This window comes from Daphnia carinata, chromosome 9, assembly GCF_022539665.2.
Source record: "Daphnia carinata strain CSIRO-1 chromosome 9, CSIRO_AGI_Dcar_HiC_V3, whole genome shotgun sequence".
NCBI lineage: Eukaryota > Metazoa > Arthropoda > Branchiopoda > Diplostraca > Daphniidae > Daphnia > Daphnia carinata.
The window spans coordinates 4,726,491-4,752,067 of record NC_081339.1 but is presented as its reverse complement, the minus strand read 5'-3'; the positions used below and the strand labels follow the sequence as shown (position 1 = coordinate 4,752,067).

At 38.3% G+C, this 25,577-nt stretch overlaps 10 protein-coding genes and 1 long non-coding RNA gene across 13 annotated transcripts; 8 read left to right on the top strand and 3 right to left on the bottom strand.

Moving 5' to 3' along the window:
• The first annotated feature begins 48 nt into the window (after positions 1-48).
• LOC130688983 (uncharacterized) lies at positions 49-3,961 on the top strand. The gene is made up of 10 exons (XM_059497035.1): positions 49-352; positions 422-1,206; positions 1,268-1,732; positions 1,799-1,867; positions 1,924-2,013; positions 2,091-2,895; positions 2,970-3,443; positions 3,511-3,576; positions 3,642-3,731; positions 3,799-3,961. Exons 2-6 carry the CDS (start codon positions 700-702, stop codon positions 2,157-2,159), a joined length of 1,200 nt encoding a protein of 399 aa, XP_059353018.1. The 5' UTR covers positions 49-352; positions 422-699; the 3' UTR covers positions 2,160-2,895; positions 2,970-3,443; positions 3,511-3,576; positions 3,642-3,731; positions 3,799-3,961.
• Positions 3,962-4,112: 151 nt separating this feature from the next.
• Positions 4,113-5,529, top strand: LOC130688632 (L-xylulose reductase-like). Its single transcript, XM_057511633.2, has 7 exons — positions 4,113-4,264; positions 4,343-4,595; positions 4,655-4,760; positions 4,824-4,925; positions 4,989-5,042; positions 5,125-5,188; positions 5,251-5,529. The coding sequence occupies exons 1-7, from the start codon at positions 4,213-4,215 to the stop codon at positions 5,352-5,354; spliced, it is 735 nt and encodes a 244-aa protein (XP_057367616.1). The 5' UTR covers positions 4,113-4,212; the 3' UTR covers positions 5,355-5,529.
• Positions 5,530-5,706: 177 nt separating this feature from the next.
• Positions 5,707-8,134, top strand: LOC130688619 (F-box/WD repeat-containing protein 1A-like). Its single transcript, XM_057511614.1, has 9 exons — positions 5,707-5,876; positions 6,206-6,336; positions 6,390-6,512; positions 6,582-6,758; positions 6,834-6,959; positions 7,023-7,157; positions 7,220-7,494; positions 7,567-7,644; positions 7,699-8,134. The coding sequence occupies exons 1-9, from the start codon at positions 5,747-5,749 to the stop codon at positions 8,036-8,038; spliced, it is 1,515 nt and encodes a 504-aa protein (XP_057367597.1). The 5' UTR covers positions 5,707-5,746; the 3' UTR covers positions 8,039-8,134.
• A 126-nt stretch (positions 8,135-8,260) lies between these two features.
• LOC130688633 (BTB/POZ domain-containing protein KCTD5-like) lies at positions 8,261-9,644 on the top strand. Of its 2 annotated transcripts, XM_057511635.1 has the most exons (6): positions 8,261-8,379; positions 8,547-8,746; positions 8,808-9,104; positions 9,206-9,325; positions 9,396-9,470; positions 9,635-9,644. In XM_057511635.1, the coding sequence occupies exons 2-5, from the start codon at positions 8,549-8,551 to the stop codon at positions 9,423-9,425; spliced, it is 645 nt and encodes a 214-aa protein (XP_057367618.1). In that variant the 5' UTR covers positions 8,261-8,379; positions 8,547-8,548; the 3' UTR covers positions 9,426-9,470; positions 9,635-9,644. The 2 variants fall into 2 exon arrangements, with proteins under 2 accessions (XP_057367618.1, XP_057367617.1); XM_057511634.1 differs by lacking the exon at positions 9,635-9,644 and having other exon boundaries at positions 9,396-9,593.
• Positions 9,521-10,275, bottom strand: LOC130688637 (ragulator complex protein LAMTOR2-like). Its single transcript, XM_057511638.1, has 4 exons — positions 10,143-10,275; positions 10,021-10,056; positions 9,837-9,963; positions 9,521-9,779 (listed from the first exon to the last, which is right to left on the bottom strand). Exons 1-4 carry the CDS (start codon positions 10,208-10,210, stop codon positions 9,633-9,635), a joined length of 378 nt encoding a protein of 125 aa, XP_057367621.1. The 5' UTR covers positions 10,211-10,275; the 3' UTR covers positions 9,521-9,632.
• A 666-nt stretch (positions 10,276-10,941) lies between these two features.
• LOC130688627 (uracil-DNA glycosylase-like) lies at positions 10,942-13,034 on the top strand. Its single transcript, XM_057511625.2, has 8 exons — positions 10,942-11,112; positions 11,194-11,382; positions 11,450-11,600; positions 11,690-11,732; positions 11,801-11,889; positions 11,960-12,138; positions 12,199-12,448; positions 12,576-13,034. Exons 1-7 carry the CDS (start codon positions 10,975-10,977, stop codon positions 12,346-12,348), a joined length of 939 nt encoding a protein of 312 aa, XP_057367608.1. The 5' UTR covers positions 10,942-10,974; the 3' UTR covers positions 12,349-12,448; positions 12,576-13,034.
• LOC130688624 (lactosylceramide 4-alpha-galactosyltransferase-like) lies at positions 12,403-14,467 on the bottom strand. The gene is made up of 4 exons (XM_057511620.2): positions 14,386-14,467; positions 13,748-14,044; positions 13,054-13,688; positions 12,403-12,994 (listed from the first exon to the last, which is right to left on the bottom strand). Exons 2-4 carry the CDS (start codon positions 13,892-13,894, stop codon positions 12,664-12,666), a joined length of 1,113 nt encoding a protein of 370 aa, XP_057367603.1. The 5' UTR covers positions 13,895-14,044; positions 14,386-14,467; the 3' UTR covers positions 12,403-12,663.
• Positions 14,468-14,788: 321 nt separating this feature from the next.
• Positions 14,789-15,521, top strand: LOC130688636 (probable ribosome biogenesis protein RLP24). The gene is made up of 2 exons (XM_057511637.2): positions 14,789-14,938; positions 14,997-15,521. Exons 1-2 carry the CDS (start codon positions 14,858-14,860, stop codon positions 15,462-15,464), a joined length of 549 nt encoding a protein of 182 aa, XP_057367620.1. The 5' UTR covers positions 14,789-14,857; the 3' UTR covers positions 15,465-15,521.
• Positions 15,522-15,595: 74 nt separating this feature from the next.
• LOC130688622 (crossover junction endonuclease EME1-like) lies at positions 15,596-17,714 on the top strand. 2 transcript variants are annotated; one of them, XM_059496764.1, is made up of 9 exons: positions 15,596-15,866; positions 15,922-15,984; positions 16,056-16,317; positions 16,384-16,554; positions 16,630-16,802; positions 16,865-17,104; positions 17,172-17,358; positions 17,413-17,469; positions 17,524-17,714. In XM_059496764.1, the coding sequence occupies exons 1-9, from the start codon at positions 15,748-15,750 to the stop codon at positions 17,629-17,631; spliced, it is 1,380 nt and encodes a 459-aa protein (XP_059352747.1). In that variant the 5' UTR covers positions 15,596-15,747; the 3' UTR covers positions 17,632-17,714. The 2 variants fall into 2 exon arrangements, with proteins under 2 accessions (XP_059352747.1, XP_057367601.1); XM_057511618.2 differs by having other exon boundaries at positions 16,384-16,557.
• Positions 17,387-18,562, bottom strand: LOC130688635 (dynactin subunit 5-like). Its single transcript, XM_057511636.2, has 4 exons — positions 18,387-18,562; positions 18,121-18,308; positions 17,943-18,054; positions 17,387-17,878 (listed from the first exon to the last, which is right to left on the bottom strand). Exons 1-4 carry the CDS (start codon positions 18,432-18,434, stop codon positions 17,642-17,644), a joined length of 585 nt encoding a protein of 194 aa, XP_057367619.1. The 5' UTR covers positions 18,435-18,562; the 3' UTR covers positions 17,387-17,641.
• Positions 18,563-23,413: 4,851 nt separating this feature from the next.
• Positions 23,414-23,918, top strand: LOC130688640 (uncharacterized). Its single transcript, XR_009000468.1, has 3 exons — positions 23,414-23,550; positions 23,611-23,754; positions 23,816-23,918. It is a non-coding gene; the product is annotated as an uncharacterized LOC130688640 (long non-coding RNA).
• The last annotated feature ends 1,659 nt before the right edge of the window (positions 23,919-25,577 follow it).

Sequence of the window (25,577 nt, the reverse complement as noted above, 5' to 3'; positions counted from 1 at the left end):
CGATTGACTTGATGTTTTTTTTTTTTTTGCAACATTTAGAACAGATATGAGTGAATTGCTGCTGCATTGCTGCCTTTTTGTAGTTGCACACACAATTGTAGACAGGCTCGTGCGCGTCCCCAAGTTCTAAAGAACGTTACAGTTTATTATTATACCTTTTTACCCTACAAGTCACGCGCTGTGTGTGTGTGTGTGTGTGTTTGCGTGCAAGTGGGATTTGCTGGAATACAAAAGAAATACATCAATTTCTGCGATGGACGCGTCAGATCGATTTTTCAATCAAATGTGGGCGAGGCATATCAAATTGCTTTCTAGTGGAAGGAAACCAGCTCTATCCTTACGTCGAAAAAAAGTAAATTTTGTTACTTAAATGTAATAGATTTCTTTAAAAATTTATCTATCTATTTTTTTTTTTAAATAGAGTTCACCGGGGATCCATCACGAAGCTAATGGCGATTACAAACTGTCATTCGACAAATCTATTTCGTTATAGCTTTGGCCTGGGACATACATCAACCGTTCCCTGACGTCAACACTTCGATTGGTTTCCTTCCGAGTGACCTGGACGCAGGAGGTAAGGAAATACTTGGAGTCAATTCATATCGTTCAATTTAACAGCAAGGTGGTGCACAAAAGTTTCGCCTGGAAATGTGTTAGTCCCAATAAGTACGACGTTAAGAGTGGGTTTGATGGAACACAATGCCAACTCGAGGAATAAAAGTGGCAGCGAACGAAATCGTTAGAGACCCAAGAGTTTTGGAATGCAATGACACTGGCAGGAAGTGCTGGAACTGGAGTATCTTCCCAATAATCGCCTTGTCCTGCTTTATAGGAGTCGATTTAAGTCAACCGTCAAAGTCCGGTCAAAAATGGAAGACAGCATTTAGCTTTCTTAGTCTAATTATCCATGCAGCTCTCACGGCGCACGCTTCAGTAATTATTCACGGGCAATTATATCAAATGGCTAACATTTATTTCGGAGAAGGTGGAAACCATTCCAGGACTTTCGTGTGGAATATAATCATCGATTTCGTCAATTTCGAAGTTGGCTGCTTCATTATCCATTGGATGCTGTTTTTTGTTGTGAGGAAGAAATGGCGCACATTGAACAAGGCTTTCCAATGTCTTAGTCCTCTCTTCGACGATGAATTTTACCATCGACTCCGACGGCTATCGTTTGCTGGAGTAGCACACGCAGTTTTGTGGGTAGGTTATCCGTCCATTGAGCCCATACGAGATGCATTTTTAACGGTTCATTGAATTACAGATTATTTGCTTGAGTATCACTGGGACCATAACTTCCGTCAGTGCAAACACACCGTTTACGCTAAAACTGTTGACGGTTACTGGAACACTCTTACAGTTTTATCCAACCCTCGGCATTGTCTTGTTTACTACCGTCAGTTATGCATCCTCACTCTCGTTTCAGTCAATCACGTCAAAGCTAAACTGCAATGGACATCTACAGGCGTGTAATCTATCGAATTCTGACGTCATTGTCCTTAAACGTTACTACGTTTCAGCTTGCCAGGCAGTCGACATCATCAACGATTGTTTTGGGTGGCTCCTTCTGCTCGTCGTACCACATTTGTTTATTTCCGAAATTAATGTAACCTTTTATTGGTTTGGCAACCTCAAGAAGACAGCTTCCGTTTCCGGATTTCTGTTTTTCGTCTTTCAACTCGTCAACATCTTTGTCATTTGCATTTCATCGGATTGTATTCGTGTTGAGGTCTTAGCAATATTTCTGGTTTTCCATATGTTCGTAATTAAATGGAGTGTTTTGGTGCATATTTAGTCGGATAAAGTGTTGAAACAGCTGCTTCGCTTGCGAATGAAATCCGAAAATAATACGTACAGAAAGCAGGTGAGTCGAAGGTTAATTGCAATTTTTTCATTGAAATTTACTTGACTGTTTTGTAGGTCCACGAATTGATTCTACATCTAGCTCTAACCTCTCCTCGAATTTCTGCACTTGGTTTATTTTACGTCGGTAAAAAGCTAATTCCTACGGTGAGTGCTAATTTACTATCATCAGTTTTTTTGGATGAAGGCTTTACATGAATTTAAGCAATTTTTGCAATTCACAGATGATAGGAACGACGCTGACGTACTATTTCATTCTTCACCAATTTCGTTCGTTGGAAGAGAAACCTTAAAGAATTCGCGAAATTCCTTTTTATTTATCGACCATAAACAGTTAGTAGGTAATAGGTTTTTTTATGTTCACGTCATAACGGGTTGCAATTACGAAATGAAAGTACTCTATGCCATCATGAATGATTTATTCAACCCAACCCCATAAATGTCAGCTGTCACATTGTAATGTCGTTAATGGATTACCGTGCAGACAAACAAAATGGCAAAAAAAAAAATGTCATCAACTTATACTATCTTATTAGCACTTAGTGTGGAATGGTGGTTCAAGAGAGGTCTGCAAGAAACGAAGCAGCCACAATGTCTGAGAAAGACTGGTTGTGGAGTATCAAACCACTGGTCTCATGGTTAAAGTGGTTAGGTGTGAATCTTTCAAATAGAAATCAAACTGATTCTTGTCAGTACCTTAACTTGTACAGCATTTTTTGTCTATTGATCTCCATCCTTTGCCAAGGGATTTGTTTAGATTATGTGGTAAGACATCACAAGGAGTTATCTAACACTCTTGTTTCCGATAATGGCTTCAACTCAGACGCCTTTGCATGGAACACTTCGCTAGACTTTGTCAACTTTGCTGCACACGGTCTTGGATGCCACATCGTCCTAGTATCTTTTTTCGCGGGTCGATGGAATTTATTAGTAAAAGCTTTCCAAGATTTGGAATCATTTCTGAGTGCAGGCTTTTTCGTTGGAATCCGGAGAGCATCCATTTTTGGAGTATGCTGGGTTATAATTATGGTCAGTAAAAAATTATTTTTTTACTTAATTTTATCTTAATAGTCTTTTCTTGTTTTGGTTTTTCCGTTTTACAGAATGCCACATTATTTTTCATACTCGGTTCTTACCACATCAGCAATGGATCGCCTTTCCCGGTCTTGTGCTGTGCTTTGGTGTCCGTTCTCTCACAAGTACTTCCCATCACCGCCATTTTTTTATTCGCTGTTATTAGCTACGCTTCGTCGAATGCCTATCAAACAATTCTATGGGAACTAAATGTTTTTAAGAATCAACCAATGGACAAAGAACATTACGATCGCCTTACATCTTTAAAGAGGCATCATGTGCTGGTCTGCGAAACTGTTGACCATATAAATAACTGCTTTGGATGGATCCTGGGAATATCTCTAGTATTTCATTTTGTTTCTATCATAACTGCATCCTTTTACTTGTTTGGAAATGAAAGGGAACGTTGGACACTACTAGAACACATGGAACTATCCTTTTTCATTTCGCAAATTCTCCATATTTTACTCATCTGTTATCCACCAGATTTGATCCAGGAAAAAGTATGCAGCTAATGCAATAGTATACCAGGTTGTATGCCGGACTAATTTAACTTTTTCTATCTCGAAGGCTGACGCTATTTTGAACGAACTTATTCAAATGCAAATTGAAATGAGAGAACCACACAAGTCTTTGGTAACTATAGTGATTTTGTGCCCTTTTTGTGAAAACATCTAGACCTGAAACCGTTTATTATGCAGGCCAATGCATTTGCGCTTCAAGTGGACCATTTCTTTCCAGAAGTCACGGCGGTCGGTTTCTATCCCGTAAGCAGAAAAATCATTCCCCAGGTTGACCGGGTTGCAACAAGAGCGTCGCAACTTAGACTCTAATTTAACTGTTTGTCTTCTTTTGCAGATAATGGGGACGACACTCACATACTTTATAATTCTTTATCAGTTCCACTCGTCTGAGAAACAATAATAGAAACTGGTTGTGGAGTCATAAACCATAGGTCACATGTCTAAATGGTTAGGTGTGGATCCTTTTCAGTGGTCATTGTATTGCCCAGCATCTCCAATGAAATTTTGAAAAATAAAAATTCCTCAAAAAAAGATTATTGCTATGTTCTATTAATTTTCTGCCTCAAATTCTCCACTAAAATCCTAATGTGTAGAAGAATATTATTCTCTAAAGCGTTGCGCATTGCCCAACAACAGGCAACGTTGTTATTTTTGTTTACCTTTTGCGGAACTGTCACATTCCTCGATTACGACTCCGCCGAGAATTTAGTGGTAATTTTAAATCTCTTGCTGGTATTATTCTTTATAAATGGATATAAAATTTACAGGAAAAACTGCATTGGTTACCGGAGCGGGTCAAGGTATATTTCGCGAAAAAAAAAATGAATAACGCTTTTGTGATCGAAGTAGAAATTTGCTTTCTTCTGTGTTTCTTGAAGGGATCGGACGAGCCATCGCGAAACGATTGTTTGAACACGGAGCTGTGGTTTTTGCTCTATCAAAGTCGCCTGAAAATTTACAGTCATTGCTATGCGAATTGCCTGGAATTCATACTGTGACTGTAGACCTGGAAGACTGGGAAGCAACAGAAAAAGCAGTTAAAGGCCTTGGGCATATTGACTTGTTAGTTAATAATGCAGGAGTAGCTATTTTAGAGCCTTTTTTGGATATAAAAAATGAAAGCTTTGATAAGTATGCACCATACTATAATAACTTAGAAAATGTTTGATAAATTCAATTACCATTTTCAGGCTCTTCAATGTGAACCTGAAAGCTGTTGTCAATGTTTCACAAATTGTAGCTAAGCAAATGATTAGTTCAAAAACTGGAGGTTCAATTGTCCATATGTCATCGCAGGTCTGTTGCATAGTGTCTTTTAAATCTTGTTTGCAGCTTTAGTTTTTCAAGTTTTGTGTGCAGGCTTCTCAGGCACCTTTGAAAGATCATGCAGTGTATTGCAGCACCAAGGCTGCCCTTGATATGCTTTGCAAAGTTATGGCTCTCGAGCTTGGGCAACATAAAGTAAGAATCCTCAAATTCCTTACTGAAAAATGAAATTTAGAGTGATTCTGGGATTTATTACAGATACGCGTGAACTGCGTAAATCCAACAGTTGTACTCACCGAAATGGGGAAACTGGTACGAATAAGATTATGTTGTTTAGTCTCCCCGAGCCCGATGGATACTTGAATTCCGTAAAATAACGATTGGTTTATTTCAGGGTTGGTCAGACCCATCAAAAGCAGGTCCTATGCTTGCTGGAATTCCATTGGGAAGATTTGCAGGTACAGATATTGCCAACTTCAATAAACATTAATTTATTCTTGCATGAATTCTCTTGATGTAGAGGTTGAAGAAGTGGTGGATGCTGTCGTTTTTCTTCTCAGCGACCGAGCTTCAATGATTCATGGAACGACTCTCGCTGTCGATGGGGGATTTCTGGCATGTTGAAAGTTCACAATATAATTATCCCAAAAGGTTATATAGGTTTCCCGCAGTTGGGACTCCAATGTAAGTTACAAGTAATGGAAACTACTTGTATCCATTTTTATTAATACATTACATTTAGAAGGTTTTTTGTATAATTTTTTGTTTGTTTTGAAAGTAAACCACAAGAAAACTTGTATATGAATGCCTGAAAATGTTTCTATCAAAACTATTTAACAAACCTTATTGTATATCTTACATTTGTAACCCTTGTTAACTTTATTTTTTCTTAGAAAACTAAAAAAATGTAACCCAAAATGGCTTACAATTTGGCAACGACGGACTCTCTATTTATAAACATTCAGACGAGCGCCATCGTCAACAGCCAGTTTTGTTGAATTACAGACTCACGCCCAATGTGTAGTACAAGTAGTGATAAAATCAAATTTCAAATGACTAACAACCAACCTATAAATCCTCTGGATATCCGTGCCTCCAACTTACACTGCACAAGCACTGGCGTCGATATCACCTCTCTTCTTCAAGGTAAGAAAATGTTTCATGTTTAGAGAGCTGACCCGAAGCTTATTTGTAACGCCTTATAAGGTAAACTTGGGCGGTTATCGGTTGATACAAAACAGCATGACAGAAAGATAGAGAATCTCCATTATTGGTTGCATAGCGTTTTTATTCTACAATAATCAACCTTTTTGTTTAAGCATTGCAAATTTATGTTGGGTGAACACCTTCCAATGGAAAGTCCAAGTAACACACACAAAAATGCTATTGTTCTAGAATGAGCTCTGTTGAGTACTTGGGAAGTTTTGGTGTAATCTTTGAGATTTATTACTCAGCTTCATTCTGTTTCGATGCAGTTGAGCTGGTTGCCAAAGGAATATTTCAAAATGTTGACTGCCTGGGTCTACTTAGCGCACGTTCAGTTTCTCCCGCTTGGACAGATGCAGTTGACAATGCCAGGGTGTGGAAACTCGTTCTCGACAAAGACGTAATATTTTCTTGATCCATGTATTCGCTCTAATACTAGCTAGAAATCTACAGATGAAGTGGAAAAAAATGCACAATGTCTTGATTAAAAAAGGCGTAGCAGCCGAACCACCAGAGCTTGGTAACTATACGGAGTTCTATCCTGAACTATACGCAGAAATTAAACAACATTTGCTGGTTTGTATTATTTATTGCATCATAATGAAAGTTTTGAGAATATTTAAACTATTTGCTTTTGAAATACAGTCTCTGGAAAAAAACTGGGTTACGGAGGCTTCGTATCGACAAATAAAAAAAATGCCATATGCAGGATTTGTGGGACACTTAAACTTCCAGGTGAAATTAGCGGATCAATTTATCGTTACACGCCAGAGTCCTCAAACAATCGAAATTTTTAATAGATGGACATTGGCACCTGAAAGTGTAAGATCAAATCTTAACAACAAATTCTTTTAATTGAATGTTTGTATGTCTTACGACACTATTACGTTTTCTTAGGTTTTTGACATTGGAGTGGACAGTGATAGAGCCATGATGAAATCCATAGATTTAACAAGCGAATATCTTGCACTTGGATGTAACCGTGGGAAAATCTTCGTCTTTTGTATGAAAACGAGAGATCTGGTTAGACCTTCTTTTACTTTTAGAGATGATTTTTGTTTTTAAAAATGTGGTACACGTGAAAAGCTTCACAAACTCATAGACGATCCGGCCTTATTGAATTGCGGAAGCTTTGCTCAAGATGTAATGGCGAGCCGGGTGGATTGCAGTCATTTGGTTTTCAGCTCAAGAGGAAACATGCTTCTGTCGTGCATTTCCAATGTAAAACTGTTCTTATTAATTCCCGTGAAATGCCTTCCAACAGCATGGCTATATTCTTACAGAACAGTTGCCAATACGAAACACTCACGTTGCGAAAAATAATATCACCGCAAGAATGGAAAATCGTGCATCAGCAAACTATTCACCAGTTCAATGTGCGTCGAATTCAAATGGATGATTCATACATCTATCTTCTTGGAGGAGCAAATAAAGGAATTCAAGTTCGGTGCGCGGCTTCACTGGAACTAGTCAATACTGTCGGAGAAGACGAACATTTCATCAAAAGCTTTCAGCCTTATGATCGATGGATTATCGTAGCAGGTCGAGAACAAATTAGGTAAGAATCAATTCAGTATCTCATTAAGAACCACTATTTTCTCAATGGTTCTAATTGTTTCTTATCTTTTAGTTTGTGGGACACCCTAATTGGAACATGCATCCGACGACGTCAAATGAATCAAACTGATGGAGACATCAAAACCATAGGGTAATTTGTTTCCTGCCCTTCTCTATTTTGTAACAAACTATTATTTCTTAACAGGCTGGTAGGCGACAAATATCTTATTAGCTGTCATGTTAACTGCTGGTCATCTGACTTTTTCATCCTGGGAGTGAACGTGTGGGATCTCCGATCATTCATCGAACAGAGCGGGGAAACATCAAAACCAATTTTTACCTTCAGCGTATCGACACTATCGTGGCATGAAACAAGCATCGATGGAATCCGGGATACGTCAGTCGAAAAGCTCAAAGTTTTTGTCGATGATTATCAGGTTGGGTGCCTTATTACATGGGATTTTGATTACGAGAGGCGCGAAGTTCCTGTACCAATGCTATATTTCATGGATCTCTCAAATCATTTAGAGGTTCCTAAAAGTTGAATTTTCTTTGTTGTTTCAAGTAAGATGAATATCGTGATGTGCACGAAGAATATATTGAACAATGTTTTATGAAAATAAGAAATTTGAAAAAAAAACAACAACATTAAAATTTAAAATCCCACTTTTACGGAGAAAAAAAAATAAAAATTAAGAAAGAATAAATTGACTTGGTCATTTGAATCGGTTCATCTGACTTTCCCACAGATGGCACTTTATCTTACCAATTATCGATTACTAAGACATTTTTTATTGGTCGCTCTTTTCGTTCGTTAAGTTCGACCCCCAATCATATGTTAATGAAAGATTTGAATCTCTGAAATCATTGTTTCTATCTCATACTGGTAAGTTAACGTTTTTTGCAATCAGAGTTTGTAGAAATAATTGTCGTATTTATTTTTAAGTCAGGTAATCCTAATAGAATTCATATTGGTCATTGAAGAAAAACAGCCCTGTTTCACAGACATTGACTTGGCAAAGAATTTATTTTCTCTATGTTGCATGTATGTAGAGATGGCTGAATGTCCGGAGTCCAATGGGATTGTTAACAGCACCGTTTCGGAAAAGTGGTGTGGCAGTCGTAAATCAGAATGGATACGCCTAAATGTTGGGGGTCACCACTTCCTAACAACACGAACAACACTGTGTAGAGATCCAAAGTCTTTCTTCTTCAGACTCTGTCAAGAAGACAATAACCTAGCCTCTGACAAAGTATTACAAAATTTAATTCAATTTGAATAATTTAAAATGAACTTTCTCACTTTGAAACCAGGATGAAACGGGTGCCTTCATGATAGATCGGGACCCTACTTATTTCAGCCCAATTTTAAATTTTTTGCGTCATAGTAAATTAGTTATTGACAAAAATTTAGCTGAAGAAGGAATTTTAGAAGAAGCTGAATTTTACAATATTACTGAACTCATTCAGCTAATACGAGACAAAATAAGACTCAGAGATGAATTACCATTGAAAGAAAATAGAAAACAAGTTTATCGTGTACTGCAGTGTCATGAGGATGAATTAACACAAATGGTTTCAACAATGTCTGATGGCTGGAAATTTGAACAGGTATGCAATTCTGCTGCTCATTTTTATTTTATTTATATTTTTATTTAAGGTAAACATAATTAGTTCACTACTTTTTTTTTTCTTTTTTTCTTTGTGCACAGCTCATCAATGTTGGATCACAGTACAGCTATGGAAATGAGGACCACTCTGAATTCCTCTGTGTTGTCTCAAGGGAGTGTGACAAAAGAGAAAGAGAAGCAGAACCTACAGACAGAGCTAAGGTAGATGTTTGTATAACAAATCCAAAAATAACCATATTATATGCTCAATGTTTTGAATTCTTGACTATAGGTGCTCCAGCAAAAAGGTTTGAGGATGTAGTAAGCACCTGATATTTCTTAAACAGGAACCAAATACTGAAATAATGAATTGATGCAGAGACACAGCCTTGTGGGATTTTATCCACGTTGCAGCCATTTTGACATGTTTTTGATCACAAGTGTTGCTTTTATTCACAAGTGCAATACACAACTCTGCTTCACAGCTTCAGTAATTGTTTAGAGATCCAAATTTTTATTTGATAAATGTTCATGATGCAGCAACTTGTCTTAGAGGAGAATCAAGATAATCAGCTAATGCTTTTGCTTTTGCATGAAGCATGCCAAAACACACATTTTCTTTGGCATAGAGGCACAAGAGTAAATTAGCAACCTGGGCTATCACCACTTTCCCATCCTGCACGTATAAATTTTATTAATACTGACTTTTTATGAATTCAGTCTGAGATAGTACCATGCAGTCAAGAAGGACAGATTCTAAGATGTCTTCATTGAAAGCTACTTTTCCATTTTTTGCATATGCAGACCAGATATTGCTAGCTATTGCTGCAGTCACTCTGGCATCTTTGTCTCCATATCCACTAGAAAGCAATAAAACTATTTATACATCTCCAGCAAATTTTAATCATTTTACTGACCTATAAGCCAGCAACGCCCCTTCTGTGTTCAAAAGTCTGAAATGGTAAATGATTTATATTTAAATTTACTCAAATTGACTGTAATTTAAATAAAATTCTAATAAAAGATTTTATCAACTTACAAAGTGCTAATAATTCCACCAGTATTCGCTTGAGATAATACTTGAGTAAGAGCTTTCGGTTTTAACATTTTTCAGCGACTCGTTTGTTGTTTTCTTAAGTCAGACTGCAGGCTGAACACAGCTGTTATTCAACAAAAAAAAAATTACACTTTGTTGACAAAGAAACGCCTCTCCTTAACACGAGCCAATGACGATGCTGAGCTCTGCAGCCCTCTGTTTTCCGCAGCACCCGGGTAACCCATGCGAACATCAATGATTTAAGTGGCGCTAACATACTATGGCCTATACCTTCATCTGTATTTATATATTAAGTTTGAAACTAACTAAACGATTAATATCCAAGGAAATATTATGAACAAATTTAATCCATAAGGTTGAACCCAATCCAATAACATCACAAAGGAGGTGCGAGAGTGCGATTGGAACCGGGTGACACAATCCAAGGAATATGTGGGGGTTTGGCAGTGCCAACTTGCACCAATGAGAATGTGAGTAATAAAGCGGTGTAACTGGAGAACTTAACCGAGGTATTTATCTGACATTTGAAATTGGTTTTCTTTTGTTTCTTGGTACCGTATTCGACTGTAAAAAGATACCTCGAAATCCCAGAGAGTCCCACCCCAATACAAAACGATCCAATCGATTGGCCAAATAACGCGATTGACCCGAGGTCTAGCCAACTTTGTGCATGGGTCGAAGTCGGTAATTTTTTTTTAGAAAATTTAGGGAATTTGAACTATGATGTGGCAACGTCCACTGGACATCCAGCTTCATTGGCGCCAATAAATCTGAGACCGAGACAAACATTGAGAGTAGAATCGATTACAATAGCATGTCGTCTCAAAAACCTTTGACTCAATTTTTTAAGCCTCTTCAGAGTGGAGGCTTAAAGCGTTCTTTTGCCGAATATGTTGGTAGTAGCATACCCATAGAAATCAATGCCGTTGAAAAGGAAAACAAGGTTGACCAAGTGAGTACTCCTCTTGGCTCTTGCAACATGTCTGATGCCTGTTTCCGTGCCCTACTTCATTTAATTTAATTTAATTTTCAGACTCCTGAAGCAAATATTGTTGAAGAGAATGTGAGACTCTCGCCTGCCCAGAAAGATAAAATGATTTTTAATCAGACAGTTGCGAAAATCAAATTACAAGGAAATAAAACTGGTGCCTTACATCATAATATTGGCCACTCATGGTTTCGAGCCGTTGAGCCAGAGTTTAAGAAGCCATACTTTAAACTAGTATTTGAATTTTATTTGTTAATCTTGGTCAATGTTTTTTGTACCTGATAACTTTTGAAAATTGTAGCTGAGTGATTTTCTAGCATCTGAACGATCAAAACATACCATTTTCCCTCCAGAACATCTGATTTGGTCATGGACTCATTTCTGTGATATTCAAGATATCAAAGCAGTTATTATTGGACAAGATCCATATCATGGAGTGGGTCAGGCTCATGGTATGTTAGTTCACTTTAGCAACAAGATCAATGAATTAGTGATAGACTAAAATCTAATCTAATAAAATCTAACATCTTTTCGTGTTTAGGTTTATGCTTTAGTGTTTTAAAAGGTGTAAACCCTCCCCCAAGGTAGTACTTCATTCATAGTGTTCCCAAAAATTTTTAACATCTGAATTTTCATGCTGAATTTTTCAAAGTTTGGTGAACATCTTTAAAGAATTGGCTTCTGACATAGATGGATTTCAAATTCCTAATCATGGAAACTTAAGTGGATGGGCTAGACAAGGTTGATATTATAAAAAAAACTCAAGTGTGCTTCATGATAGTATCTGTTGTTACATCCTAAAAATCGCTAGGTGTACTACTACTCAACGCTGGCTTAACAGTACGATCCGGTGCAGCAAACTCACATAAAGACAAAGGTTGGGAAACACTGACGGATGCCGTGATACAATGGATTAGTACCAACTGCGAGGGCGTGGTTTTCCTTTTGTGGGGTGCTTACGCCCAAAAGAAGGCTTTGGTTGTTGACAAGGTGAACAAATAACCCTACATTTTATGTAAAACGTTTCATATTATTTCATATTTTATTTAGAAGAAACATCACTTGCTACATGCACCACATCCATCGCCACTCTCAGCGCATCGCGGGTTTTTGGGATGTAAACATTTTTCCCGATGCAATGAGCTTCTTATCAAACAAAACAAAGCTCCTATCGACTGGTCTAATCTTCCAATTGAGTGAAAAGAAAACGAAATTTAAAACTCAGTGCTTACAATGTTAAAGTGGTTAATCAAGAGATCTCACCTTTTATCATCGGATGAACGATGCCATGAAACCAAGAGTAATTCGGATTTTTACATATTATTTCATTTGTGTGTACTGCTCAATCATCAAGTACCGATGCAAATCGATTTGTTTTGGATCTTAGCACCCGATAAATAATCTTTGAACATGTGAATTTTTATTAGTAAATTTTTGAAACCTGAATTCGAGTCAACCGGCAATTTAGCAAAAGACGTGCTGAAAATCAACGTGAAGAGTTAACAATTACATAAATTAGAAAACATCAGGGGCCACTGCAAAAACTGAAGGACATCTGGACCTAGCAAGTTTGACGTACGCCTGGGTGGAATTCTTGTAAACAGCTGTATCAACGCTCTTTTTGTTCCATACGTGAGTTCCAATTGTTTCGTTTCTCCATTCGATGTCTTCTTCCAAAAAATATGTCTCCCAGTTAAACCATTTAACTGGGTAAAATGCCATAGGAGGTAGAATCCTAAAACCGTAGCATGTACTAGTAGTCATTGCTTGTATGTTGTCTGCTGAACACCACTTAGTCATTACGCGTGTCAACAACAATGGCCCGTTATGACCCCAAATGTCCTTTCTGTGTACAAGGCATCCTTAAAAATTCCGTTAAAATTTTATTTAATTTTTTTCATTTACCTGTATGTGTTCCGAAATTCTTCCACTGCTGCGCGGATGACTGGATGGAGATATTCGACGTGAAGGGCTCCGGCCGCCAAATTTTCCTCGTTTTCTGCTCCGATGAAGTTATGGTACTGCATCACTGATTGAAGCATTATTACATCCAAATCAAAATAATAACCCCCATATTTGTACAGTGTCAGAAAGCGGAGGGCGTCGCTAAGATGTGATATGGCATGGGATCCATAATTCCAAGTGGAACAGAAGTACCACTCTTCAAAAGGTGTATGACTGAAGTATTCACCTAAATTAATGCTGTGGACATGAACATTATCGTAACTCTTCAGAGTTTTCATAGTCGTTGAATTCCAGTCAATATCTCCCGTAGTCATTAACAAGTAAATGGTTAGGTTTGGATTTGACAAGGCGGCAGATTCAACAGCACAAGCTTGGCGGATGTCGAGAGCCCGCGCGCCTGAAGTTTCGTGGAAGAAAGCATTCTCATGATTTTTTGAAGGAGATATAAATTCATCTTCGAATTGCGGGCACTGCCAAAGACACTCTGACCGACCACAGACGTCTAGAGTATGATGTATGCTTACACAACATCTACCGCGATCCGCTCCCTGGATGTTAATCACTGGTTTGTTTACCTAGGAGACGTTAATTTTTACAAGTTTACCAAAGAAATAATTCTGAATGAGAGACTAACTATTCTGACGTAAAAATCCGAATTCGTAAGGAAAACAAAGGTAAAAGACATAAGTCCCAAAGTGACGATAATCAAAAAAAGCTTGTGAAGACGTTTTTTTGCATTCCTACGAAAGTTCAACCAGTGACGAACTGAAGATTTCGCCATCGTCACGGCTTTGCAGGCCTCTTTTTCTCAGATTAATGACATTTTATTGTTCTGTAGGTTAGATTCTTAGGTTAGAAATAATATTTTAAAAGTTTGTGGATATCACGGATTCACGGTTGTTGCTCGGGCGCTCAACCTTCATGACGTTCCCTGTTAAATAATAGGATAGGATGTTATTACTTATAGTCAATATGCACAACAGATAAAAGGCTGTTTGTTGTTCTTGTTTTCAAATATTTTACAATCAACAATTGAACAAACATTAAATTATAAAATAGCTGCAATGAAATACGCGTCTTGTTCAATCCCATTTACGGCCACCACCGAAATTAGAAAAAATGTTGTTTCTAATAACTTTGTAGCATGTTTACTTGAATAGAAATTTAATGCAGATTCAACACGTTTTCGTTTACAGGCCGATGCGAATTAGCTGAACCACAGTTCACTAACATCTATGCCAATACAAAATGAAAGAAACACTAACTACTAACCAATTTTCGAGTCCAAAATGCTTTTCTAAGATCACTAACACTACACAGGTTTGCTCGACGTAATGGACGCAAGTTCTTGTTCAACGTCGGTCGGATACGTTGAAGCGCTGAGTCAGAGATAAGCTCTGTAAATAAAAGATTCTTCGCTAAAACATAACAAAACAAAAAATGCTTTAAATAAAAACTTGTCAGGTAACAAGCAAGTGAATGGAAGTTGCATATTGATACGAATGTGTCTGATGTGCATTATTTCATAGCCTTCTGCGAAAGCATTTTAAATTAATTGCAATTTTAAAAAACTTATTTAAAGACACATACCAGACGATTACGCGGCAATTCAACAAGTGACTAGCAGCGTCCGAACTCCGCTCACAACGATGTGAAGAGGGTTCGGATTTCCGTAGTACTTTAAAAGCCAGACAGAGTAAGGGGTAGAGAAGGAAAACCACGTTGTGTGGTATCGGTCGTCAAAATGCGTATAGAAAAATGTTATTTTTGTTCGTCCAATATTTGGCCTGGCCATGGAATGGTATTTGTGCGAAATGATTGCAAGGTAAAACAGTGTTAGATTTGTACACAACCAAGATATATCACTTTCATTTATTTGATAGATATTCAGATTCTGTCGGTCAAAATGCAGGAATGCATTTAAAAAGAAGAAGAACCCCCGTAAGACCAAATGGACCAAAGCCTTCCGAAAATCTTCTGGCAAAGATCTCGCCATTGACCCATCATTTGAATTTGAAAAAAGAAGAAATGTTCCAGTCAAGTATGATCGGGACTTGTGGCAGAAATCTGTGGAAGCCATGAAGAAGGTGGAAGAAATCCGTTGCAGACGTCAAGCCCTACACATCAATAATCGTCACAGTAAATCCAAAGAGGTCCAAAGGAGAAGTGACAATTATGAAGTCACCAAGAATATGGGTCTGATTCGATCACCTGCTGCTGGCTTGAAGCAGTTGGCAGCACAATTGGATGGAGACAAAGAAATGTCATTGGTATCATCAAAACTTAAGCAAATGGAATCAAGAGTTGTGGAAGAAGTTTACAATTCTGATAAAGAAATGGACGTGGAGTAGAAAGAATGCATTGAAGTGGATTGACAAATACATTTTTCCCGATTCGACGTCAATAAATTTTTATATTTTTAATAGAAACGATGATTTGACGTGCAGATGGCGTTTCTGAGCAGGCGGTTGAATACAATTCTGTTTTCCGTTTTTGCTCAGAAATCACCACTAACATTTCCAGTTTCGGGGTTTACGTTTATTTTCAAGTGAGTGTAACTGGTTTAATATTGTATCAAGATAAAGCGGTATAGGTTAATCTATTGCTCAACGAGTAAACAATACCCAATGTAGAATGGCTAGTGAAATTGTGGTGTTGTCGTCTGATTCTGAAGATGATGTTGAGTTTCGTGGGGAATCACCTGGCAAAACGCCTTCCTCTGCCATCCACCAGCCCTCAGATTCGGACGAAGAGTAACGCATTTTCCATAATAATTACAACTTACAATGATTAAATGTTTTCTTGCAGGTTCATGAACTTAGATTTAGGTTCCCCTTTATGTCAAAAACAGAGCAAGAATTTCGATTTCATGTAAGCAATAAAAAAGGCCATAAGTCTAGCATGATATTATTCAAGCAAGTCATGATATTAATTGGAACCAGGATTCTAGAAACCATACCGGAAACAAGTTCAAGAAGAATTCCAGCAAATGATTTAATACAGACTTATGCAACAAGGCCTTACTCCACAACAGAAAATATATGTTTGTCGAATATGTGTCCTCTTCCAAGTGATGGTACAAGTTGCAATAACCAACCTGGAAAAAAAGTAACTAAAACAAAGCAAGCAAAAGCATATGATAAAGCCTGCAAAGCAGCTGAAGCAGCAAACAAAAAATCAAATAGAACTTCTGATTGCCTCAAAGTATAAATAGACATTCAACATTTAGCCAATATTTATCTGAGATAACCAATAATATTATCTCTTTAGAATGTTACAACACTTATTGATTCACACTTACTTGATGCTATCCCTAATAGCGGCAATATATTAACTCAGCTCCAGCAGTCTGAAATGAAGCATTCAATTACAGTATCCCCCATTCCCAATTCTGTTTGTTGGAAGAGGGAGAAGATTAATTATCATGTAGCTGAAGATGCTGTGGTAATCACCGTTAAAAATTTTTACATATTTTTATCTCAATTCCTAAAATAATTATATCTGTGCTATTTGCAGATTTGTTCAACATCAACAACTGTACATGAAGATGATGGTTTAATTGTTCTAATGGCTGAACAATTTTTCATACTTGGGCAATCATCAATCTGCGATTATGTTGCGAAAGTTTTGAAAAGCTTAAACAAACAGACCCTTACATTGGTTGTTTATGGCATAGCTGCATATTGGAAGTAAAATATTTTAACAATTTCCGCTCAATACTGTACAGTTATTTGGATAATTTTTGTGGTAGAGGAAAAGCGCGAAAGGACAAACGGCGGTTTCGTGATCGTGTGTCCACCTCGACAGAAACCTCCAAAAAAACTGACTACCCGTCGGACGATGATATTGGTTTTACACCTGCTGACCTGGAAATACTAAAAGTTAAATTAGTCTTGCAGACGGAATGCTCATTGTGGCCTGTAGAGACCGCTGAAGAATTGGGAACTGTAATTACGAGGATAACTAAAGCCGTTGCAGAGCGCCCATTCAAGTGAGATTCAGCCCAGTTCCTGTCATTGCTACTGATACGTTATGTGTGATTTATGATCTTTGTTAAGGGAAGAGCGATTGGAACAGACGTTCGATTTTTATGCTGCTGACGTTAGCGGTAATGTCAAGGTAAGCAAAGACGGCCACGGGCTGGAGCGCTTATGGCAGCAACAACTAATGCAATTTCCGTTGGTTGCTTTGGAAACCTCCCAAGCAATTGCCTCGCGTTATCACTCTCCTCAAGCTTTAATTCAAGTAAGCTATGCGAAATTGTACACCGATATAAAGTTAACTTATGAAATTATTTAGGCTTACAAGATGTGCAAAAATGATAAGGAGGCGTCGCTTCTACTTCAGGATATACCGGTAACTTCGATTAGTAAAAAAGAAAGTGGATTACTCTATCGCATCTTTTGATAGATTCGGCGACATGCTGGACCACTTTCTACATCGAGGAAAGTAGGGCCAGAGCTCAGCAAAAAGATTTACAGGTTTTTTAATGGTAAAGATGGTTTTACAATTCTGTAAATTTAGTTATTCATTTCCTTGTTCCAAGATTGATTGAATTAACACCAGAGACATCTTTATCTGGAATATAATGCTGATAGAAACTTTTAGTGTAATCAATCATTAAATCTTGCATGGCTTCTGGCAATTCTTCAATGCAATGTCCAGGAGAACCTGCATATATGGTAAATGGAGACACAACTGTTTCAGGAGGAAGAACAGTGTCATCTGCAATCATGCAACAGTCTTTCAAAATACATCGCCTTCCCTGCAACAAACAGTGAACACAAATAGATTATGTGGTCAATCATTTCAGTAGGGTTGTAACATACAATAACACAGTTCTTCCCAATGTACACATAAGAGCCCACAACAGCTGCATTTACAACTGTATTTTCACCAATGAACACATGGTCTCCAACATGAAGAGGAAAAAATGCAACTCTAAGTAATTGGATAATCAGAAAGAAGGGTAAGTGAATGTAAACTCTAAATGATTAATGTACTTACCCTTTTGCAAATTTCTTGAATGGTGGGCGGATTACTGACTGCTTGCTCAGAATGCAGTACTGTCCCATTCTGACATTAGCTAGATCGCCACGTATCATACTTTCACCCATTATAATATTTTTCCCATTTAAGATGATATTTTGAGATCCACACAAAGTGGATTGACGACTAACCTTATTGCCCGTATGCTATTTCAGTTAAAAATGTAATTAGTCAATACTCGAAATCTCAATATTTCATGACGGTTTCTTTTTAAACAGTCTCACCGTTTGGACATATTCACTTGTGGAAAACAATGTATCTTCTAATTCCATTTTGGTTCAGCATTAGTGTCCCGTTGTTTTAAAAGCAAAAATTTTTCGTGAATATTTATTTAGAAACTGAACTGACGAATTGCTTACAATAAAAAAATACAACTGGAAATGGATGAGTATACTGCACGGCCTACTAGGTAAGTAGGCCATGGTATTCTGAAAAGACGACTTTTTCTGGGTAACATTTTGGAGTTCTATGTTTAGCAACAGATGGGGTTTCAGCGCACGCACCTTCTAGGCAAATTTCTGGGGTTTAGTTAAATCGTCACGGAAGATCTTATGTCAGTACGTACCGGCATTTTACCCATATTCTAATTGAAACTGTTCAATATGGCAACCGATTCGCCTTTCTCGAGAAGAATCGGGCTTAAAATATTGAATCGGAATTTCATGAAACCCAGCCTTTCATAACCGAAATTGAACGCTGGCATTAAATGAAACCGTAATTTTCTCGTTAGCTGTCCAACTTTAGAATAAAACGAAACAAAAGCGAACGTAAATCCCAAGTAAAAGCAAATTTAGTTTTCGACACCTTCACTTTGGTGCCACTAGATGGCTCATGAGAAACTCTATAATGTAAGCAGTAGGCCTTAAACTTTCTTCTAATTAGTAACATGGCACCTGACTGACGGGAGCGTCTGCTTGCTCTCATACTTGCTAAATTTATTAAAAGTTTATTAAAATAAGACAGCCCTATAGACGTACGAATCGGTATGCAAGGCGTATGACACCATTTTCCAACGTTAACAACACACCATTCATGAAAAGTAACGAAAGGTTTTCTGGCAAATTAGTTCACAAGGTAAGTGTTTTCTTGTATTCCTAGTGTGATTACTTTGTTTAACAGTGTGGAGAAGGACATGTTGCCAGAGAGTGTCCACAAGCTTGTTGGGGCGATGGTAGTGGTCCGTTGACGTCACAAAGTAAGATGAAAATATCGAAAAATGTGTTCAACTTAACTTCTTGGTGCGTTTTCTAGTATGGGGAAGGGGGATATTTCTGGAAGGATTGTCCACAAGAGGGTCGCTGTGGTGGTGGAAGTCGTACCTGCCATGAGGTAAACAAAAAACAAAAAAACAACATTTTTAGTGCTCATTTTTAACGAAGAAGAGGGCAATGTAGCAAGGGGTTTTCCTCAAGGAGGATGCATTGGTGGCAGCAGGTGTTACAGTGTAAACATCAATTGTGTCTTCCCAAAAATATTTTATGTTCCAGTCTTCATTGCTTTATCCCTAGCGTTGTGAAGCTGGCCACACCTCAAAAGGCTGCCCAAATCTATTCAGTGGATTGACGAAAGATGGAAAGCTGTGTGAACAATCTGTTCTCTAAGCTGTGACATGGGATGAAAAGAAACTGTTTAAGGGTATCGTCTGTGGGGAATGTTTTAACAATTTTGATAAAGTCGTCCTCCAGGTAAGCCATTTCCCGAAACTGTATTTTATGATTTAAAAATATCTATTGGTTTGCTTTAGGTTACAGGAAAAAATGTACCTCAATACATAACATCATTGGAAGAAGCCGGCCTGCGACAACTACTACTTCAAAACATTAAGGATTCTGGCTACATAAAACCAACACCTGTTCAGAAAGTTTCAGTTGCAGTTGTTCTTGCCAAAAGAGATTTAATTGCTTGTGCTGTCATGAGCCCCGGCAAAACGGTAATCCAATTAATTAACGCTGTGTAATTTTGAAACCTTGGTGCCCTGGTACTGACTTGATTCGAATGGGTCGGTATGAACTGGGTAAGTTGAAGTAAAAGTAATTTTGAGTGGGCACGCCGGTGATTGCGACTACTAAAAGCTCTAATTGCATCTAAGATACTCAACAAACCCTTCGTGGTATTCGTTGATTAAGTCATCTAAAATATATTTTTTCATGTAGGCGGGGTACTTGGTACCGGTTATGAACATGTTGTTAGAACAAGGTGTTGCTGGTGAGTCTCATGCCATGGGGCAAAAGCCAGAAGTTGTAACTGTCGCACCCACTCGTGAATTGGCCTTTCAAATTCACCGCGAGGCGTGGTATTAGAAAATGGAAATCGCTTAATGATTAGTTTCTTCGCTGCCCGTCAACTTACCATCCAAGCAAGCACTGTCTGTCATACCATTAGCCGAATACAATTAATACCAGTAGTTCACCAAAACAAGAGGTAAAGAAGGATTGCACCGATCCTTATTGAATATATATTGATAGGCAAACATTTAAAAATTGATTCATGTTTCGTTTTCTTTAAATAGGTTAAGAATCATACTGAATCAAAGAGGTATCTAGTCGAACCAAATTTCATAATGACAACGGTTGGAAGCCCGAAGGAATTTTTGAAAAATGCTTCCTGCCCATTACCTTCAGTCGTTGCTGCAGCCCGGAAACAAAGTATTAAAAGTTATATAAATTGAAGTGCATATCTGGGCTCCCTTCTTTTCTGTGGCCCCGTTTCCCTTAAATTTTTAATAAGCCCGTAGGGGGTCATGCCCCTACTGTGATCAGCAGTAAACGGTTGTGAGTGCGCTGTCCGGAAAGGGGACGTGGGGGTCCCCATGGTTCGATGATATCATTGGAGGGCTGTGGGGCTGCCCAAAAATCCGAATTAACGGTTAATCGCTCACGTAAAAGCTTGTCCGCGACCTTCGCTCTTCTTCCGGCTTCTCTTAGCCACGCACCGGGTAATCTCCCCGGTGAGTCAACTGAGGTAGTGTCTCCCCCTACCTTGGTTGACAGCAACTTTGAAATCGGCTATTTTGCCCTTTCAAAGTTGCAAGTCTTTAAATTGTGCTGAATATTGTCAATACAAATTCTTTAAAAAAAAATCGAAACTTATCTTTTTTACTTTCGTGAAGTTTCTCTGTTTACTGAACATTTCCTTACTTAATTCACAATGTCATTTTAAGAACATATACATTATATTTTCAATGTTTGCTGTTCCCTATTAAGCGAGAATATTTCGTTGTTATACGACTTCATTATTTATGGAACGATGCACTTGAATCTCACTTCATCGAGATTCTACAAGTTTTAGTGCACTAATGATGTTGAATTGTATACATACATTTTATATCTAATTTGACTTTTTTAAGATACGTATATGTATTTAATTTCACTTTGACTCTTTGGGGAATTGAACCCTTGAATACTGGCGTGCGACGCCGATGCTCAACCATAGAGCCATGAGTCTTGTCAAATAGGTAACTATTTTTCCATGTCTTTTGAAGGAAACCTATTTGCACTTGTAATAATATTGTTGTGCGTCCCAACTCAATTTAATATTTCCGTCTCGGAATGTCACCCATAAATACAATAGAGTAATTCATTTTTTGGACAAAGAAATATTGTCTACAGTGGGAACCATAACTCATTCCTCTGCCACAGAGCATCCATACGTGACTCGAACTCTTGACTTTAGATTATCGTAGACAGACGCTCTACCTCAGAGCTATTAGTACTACATAAGTTCCCGTAGCGTGCTAATACGGTACAGCGTAAACTAAAATAAGAAAAAGTCGGGCTTAGTTTTAAACCTGACTGTACATCAGATGGCCGTGCATGATAAGGCTATAATAATAGTATGTGGTATATCTTCATGCTATGATCTATATTTACCAGGTATACCTTCCCATTAGCGTGATACATAATGCTAGTAGTCTCGACGAAGTAGTGTCATAAGTATATCAATCAACAACAGTAAAATAACAAAACAAGCACGAAAGAAGCCACTACACCATTTCATATATGATCAAAATGCTTAAAATGTTTGGCATATTAATGTTCATTTTTTAGTTTTTGCGAAGTTGAAAAAAAATTACCGGAAGTGACCGGAAGTAGACTATATCTCCAGAAATACTGGGCCCACAACAAAACGAATTTGATTTTCGTGATCCTCGTGAAATTTGGGTGTGTCTGACCTATTTTGACCTGTTTTTGGCGAAAAGTCCAATTTGGCCAAAATCGCGATTTTTCCTGAACTATAGTTCAGGGAAATTTGCGATTTTTGACGATTTTCGGGTATTTTCTACTGACACATGGATTCGACCCCAAATTTCACGAGCATTACGAAAATGTGGTTCTTTTTTCATTCAGACCAACAGATAGTGAGTTATTAAGCAATTTCAAACCGGAAGTTATACCGAAAGTTAAAATTTCGAAAATTTAAAAAATGAACTATGTTCTCCTTTACAAGGTACACAACATCTGCATAGTTTCAATCATAAACTAAAGTAAATTAACATTACATGGCGTTTCAAAGTTCGTAAAGTTCATTTTTCAGGTACGACCTGTATACCACTTCCAAGCACTACCACACACATAATAATCAAAGCAAATGTTTCAAAATCACCTCCTTAATTTGATAGCCATCAGAATTAAGGCCATAATGGTTATGGTATGATGGTTATGGCATAATGGTTATGGTATGATACGGTTATGACCAGAAAAAAGTAAACAGAAGATCCAATTCTTGCCGAATATTGATGGCAAATAGCACATCTTGTTAGAATTTCTTGAAGGTTATTCCAATAAAAAAAATCTTCTGTTACAGATTGTGAATATTTTGTTGCATTGAGAAATGAATGCTACCACGCTTGTAACAATGGCTTTATCCAGAATGATACACCATGAGACCTGGTTTTCCAAAAGTACGTTAATGTTACCTTGTTCTATGCCAAACAGATTACATTTTGTGTTGGTAACGAAGCAGCGTAAAATTTGCACATCAATAATAGGGGTGGAGGTAAAAACAACAAGCTATTCCGGCGAAGTAAACTCAAATACACGCTTTCAACGTAACAACAAAGTAAACAATGAGAATCAAATGTCAAAAAATAGTTTCGATTTCAGCCGCTAGAGGCTGGTGAACTTGCAGCACCGTCCGTTGGAAATTATGTTGCATATTTTCAAGACATCTAGTGGAGAAGTGACTAATTCCGATCCATTGTCATTGCCACCACGTCAGCTGTTCTTTCACGCTATTCTATCAGCTGTTCTATTTCGCGTGGCGTCGGGCTGAGGATGGAAGGATGAAATGAACGTCTTCCTTCTAAAAATTTTACCGTTGATTTCATCGTGTTTAAACCTAGATGTCGTGAACTGAATCTGTGCTTAAAGGTGAAGTAAGTTCGTAAAGGTATTATGGCAACTATCGGTGTCAAAAAGCATTCTGTAAAACTTTTTAAATTATTCAAAGGAGCAGCATTGATTGGCTTAGCCACCACGTTTTTGATCTCGGTTAGTCGAATACACCCTTTTGGGACCAATGGTGCTACACGAAGAAGACAGTCCTTTGCAATCGATGTCACAGCCTGGATGTCTTAAATCCAGAGTATATCAGGTAGTGCTAAGTGATGGTATTATTTAATTTAGTCATTTTAGCTTTGTTACTGTTCTTTTAGGTCCTAGTGATTTACCAGGATGCTGTAGTGGTCGCAGAATCACTTTGGAAAAGAAAGAAATATCATTATTATTCCGTGTTACTGTAATAAAAGACATCCAGTACCATTGTTGTGTTGTTCAATTATTCTCCCACACGCAAGAAACAAAGAGAAGTTCCAGAAGAACCTTGTACGTGTTCGCTACTGGATAGTCAAGTCTGTCACATTATGAAGATCTTTTGGGGTTTTTTGTAGACAAAAAAGAAATGTCTTCATTCAACTGTAAAAAGGGATGTTCACTAAACATTGTCAACATCTTGAGATTCAGTTATATTGGTATGTGGTAAGTGTTTACTATTAAAACTAACTTTATAAAAATGAAATACACAAGAAAAATATATAAATTTGAAATTATTTTTATTGTCCCACCTCCACCCTTCAATTCCACCACTATTTTACATACATATATAAATACAAATACATACATAAATAAAAATACACACATAAATACAAACACATACACTTAACTAAATTAACCGGTTGGCTGCCACGCCATGCAACCCGTAGGTTGCTTAAACTACATTCGCTACAGGTCGAGTCGGAAGGATCCCCGACCAAGGTGGGGCTTGTCCGAAGACAAGCCCGGGCTGGCACGGTGAAAGAGTCCATTCTGGGAATGCACACCCCAGGATATCTCTCACCGTGCCGACAAAGAGAAGTCCCTAATGGTGCATTGCCTAGCGCCTAATGGCATAAAGCCATTAGGCGCAATGGCGACTGTTCTCCCCATGGCCATGAGGAGAACAGCGCCCAAGTCCCTACATCTACAAAAAAAATGGGACCAAACGGCGTGGCAGCCAACGGGTTAACTTATATACTAGACACATTATACACTACAAAATAAAAGAATACCACGGAGACGATACACGATGAACTCCCTCCTTCGACGTGGGATGTTTGCTGAGCCTCGCCCTTTTGTAGCCGACTTCTCGTGAATGGTGAAGGGGATGGCGGAGACGGCGATGGCGGAGACGGCGATGGCGGAGACGGCGATGGCGAAGACGGGGATGGCGAAGACGGTGATGGCGAAGACGGTGATGGCGAAGACGGCGATGGCGAAGTCGAAGACGGCGATGGCGAAGTCGAAGACGGCGATGGCGAAGTCGAAGACGGCGATGGCGAAGTCGAAGACGGCGATGGCGAAGTCGAAGACGGCGATGGCGAAGTCGAAGACGGCGATGGCGAAGTCGAAGACGGCGATGGCGAAGTCGAAGACGGCGATGGCGAAGTCGAAGACGGCGATGGCGAAGTCGAAGACGGCGATGGCGAAGTCGAAGACGGCGATGGCGAAGTCGAAGACAGCGATGGCGAAGTCGAAGACGGCGATGGTGAAGGCGGATGGCGATGGCGAAGGCAAAGATAGCGTAGAGGCGATAGCAGAGGCAAAAATAGCGTAGAGGCGATAGCAGAGGCAAAAATAGCGTAGAGACGAAGGCAAAAATTACGTAGAGCCGATCAGGAAAATCTTACTTATCGGCCCTGTGTAACAGATGTCAAGAAATCAAAATAAAGAAAAACATAATATTTGATAAAAAAAGTGTTCAAAGTATCATTATGGTCTATTAGGTTAAAAATAGGGCATTAGTTTGAAAACGAAAATAAGTTTGGGTGATTTCCTGAAATTATTGGGACCATAACACTGAAAAGGAACGGGTCAGATACACAGGATGCTGCTCTGTAAAACAGCAGTGCATTACAAAAAAAAAAAAAAAAAAAAAAAAAT

Bases quoted from the DNA above. Each gene is read 5' to 3' on its own strand.
- LOC130688983 (XM_059497035.1), top strand. From the start codon at position 700: ATGCCAACTCGAGGAATAAAAGTGGCAGCGAACGAAATCGTTAGAGAC. The intron at 1,207-1,267 runs GTAGGTTATCCG...ATTGAATTACAG, and splicing joins TAGCACACGCAGTTTTGTGG to ATTATTTGCTTGAGTATCAC. The intron at 2,014-2,090 runs GTGAGTGCTAAT...TGCAATTCACAG, and splicing joins GTAAAAAGCTAATTCCTACG to ATGATAGGAACGACGCTGAC.
- LOC130688632 (XM_057511633.2), top strand. From the start codon at position 4,213: ATGGATATAAAATTTACAGGAAAAACTGCATTGGTTACCGGAGCGGGT. The intron at 4,596-4,654 runs GTATGCACCATA...TACCATTTTCAG, and splicing joins AAAAATGAAAGCTTTGATAA to GCTCTTCAATGTGAACCTGA. The intron at 5,189-5,250 runs GTACAGATATTG...CTCTTGATGTAG, and splicing joins TCCATTGGGAAGATTTGCAG to AGGTTGAAGAAGTGGTGGAT.
- LOC130688619 (XM_057511614.1), top strand. From the start codon at position 5,747: ATGTGTAGTACAAGTAGTGATAAAATCAAATTTCAAATGACTAACAAC. The intron at 6,960-7,022 runs GTTAGACCTTCT...ACACGTGAAAAG, and splicing joins GTATGAAAACGAGAGATCTG to CTTCACAAACTCATAGACGA. The intron at 7,158-7,219 runs GTAAAACTGTTC...ATATTCTTACAG, and splicing joins TTCTGTCGTGCATTTCCAAT to AACAGTTGCCAATACGAAAC.
- LOC130688633 (XM_057511635.1), top strand. From the start codon at position 8,549: ATGGCTGAATGTCCGGAGTCCAATGGGATTGTTAACAGCACCGTTTCG. The intron at 9,105-9,205 runs GTATGCAATTCT...CTTTGTGCACAG, and splicing joins ATGGCTGGAAATTTGAACAG to CTCATCAATGTTGGATCACA. The intron at 9,326-9,395 runs GTAGATGTTTGT...TCTTGACTATAG, and splicing joins AACCTACAGACAGAGCTAAG to GTGCTCCAGCAAAAAGGTTT.
- LOC130688637 (XM_057511638.1), bottom strand. From the start codon at position 10,210: ATGTTAAAACCGAAAGCTCTTACTCAAGTATTATCTCAAGCGAATACT. The intron at 9,964-10,020 runs GTCAGTAAAATG...ATTGCTTTCTAG, and splicing joins GGGGCGTTGCTGGCTTATAG to TGGATATGGAGACAAAGATG. The intron at 9,780-9,836 runs GTACTATCTCAG...TTATACGTGCAG, and splicing joins CTGTCCTTCTTGACTGCATG to GATGGGAAAGTGGTGATAGC.
- LOC130688627 (XM_057511625.2), top strand. From the start codon at position 10,975: ATGTCGTCTCAAAAACCTTTGACTCAATTTTTTAAGCCTCTTCAGAGT. The intron at 11,601-11,689 runs GTATGTTAGTTC...TTTCGTGTTTAG, and splicing joins TGGAGTGGGTCAGGCTCATG to GTTTATGCTTTAGTGTTTTA. The intron at 11,733-11,800 runs GTAGTACTTCAT...AATTTTTCAAAG, and splicing joins GGTGTAAACCCTCCCCCAAG to TTTGGTGAACATCTTTAAAG.
- LOC130688624 (XM_057511620.2), bottom strand. From the start codon at position 13,894: ATGGCGAAATCTTCAGTTCGTCACTGGTTGAACTTTCGTAGGAATGCA. The intron at 13,689-13,747 runs GTTAGTCTCTCA...AACGTCTCCTAG, and splicing joins CGGATTTTTACGTCAGAATA to GTAAACAAACCAGTGATTAA. The intron at 12,995-13,053 runs GTAAATGAAAAA...CCTTGTACACAG, and splicing joins GAATTTCGGAACACATACAG to AAAGGACATTTGGGGTCATA.
- LOC130688636 (XM_057511637.2), top strand. From the start codon at position 14,858: ATGCGTATAGAAAAATGTTATTTTTGTTCGTCCAATATTTGGCCTGGC. The intron at 14,939-14,996 runs GTAAAACAGTGT...TTTATTTGATAG, and splicing joins TTGTGCGAAATGATTGCAAG to ATATTCAGATTCTGTCGGTC.
- LOC130688622 (XM_057511618.2), top strand. From the start codon at position 15,748: ATGGCTAGTGAAATTGTGGTGTTGTCGTCTGATTCTGAAGATGATGTT. The intron at 15,985-16,055 runs GTAAGCAATAAA...AATTGGAACCAG, and splicing joins AGCAAGAATTTCGATTTCAT to GATTCTAGAAACCATACCGG. The intron at 16,318-16,383 runs GTATAAATAGAC...TTATCTCTTTAG, and splicing joins GAACTTCTGATTGCCTCAAA to AATGTTACAACACTTATTGA.
- LOC130688635 (XM_057511636.2), bottom strand. From the start codon at position 18,434: ATGGAATTAGAAGATACATTGTTTTCCACAAGTGAATATGTCCAAACG. The intron at 18,055-18,120 runs GTAAGTACATTA...CCAATTACTTAG, and splicing joins TTCAAGAAATTTGCAAAAGG to AGTTGCATTTTTTCCTCTTC. The intron at 17,879-17,942 runs GTATGTTACAAC...TGTTTGTTGCAG, and splicing joins TTGGGAAGAACTGTGTTATT to GGAAGGCGATGTATTTTGAA.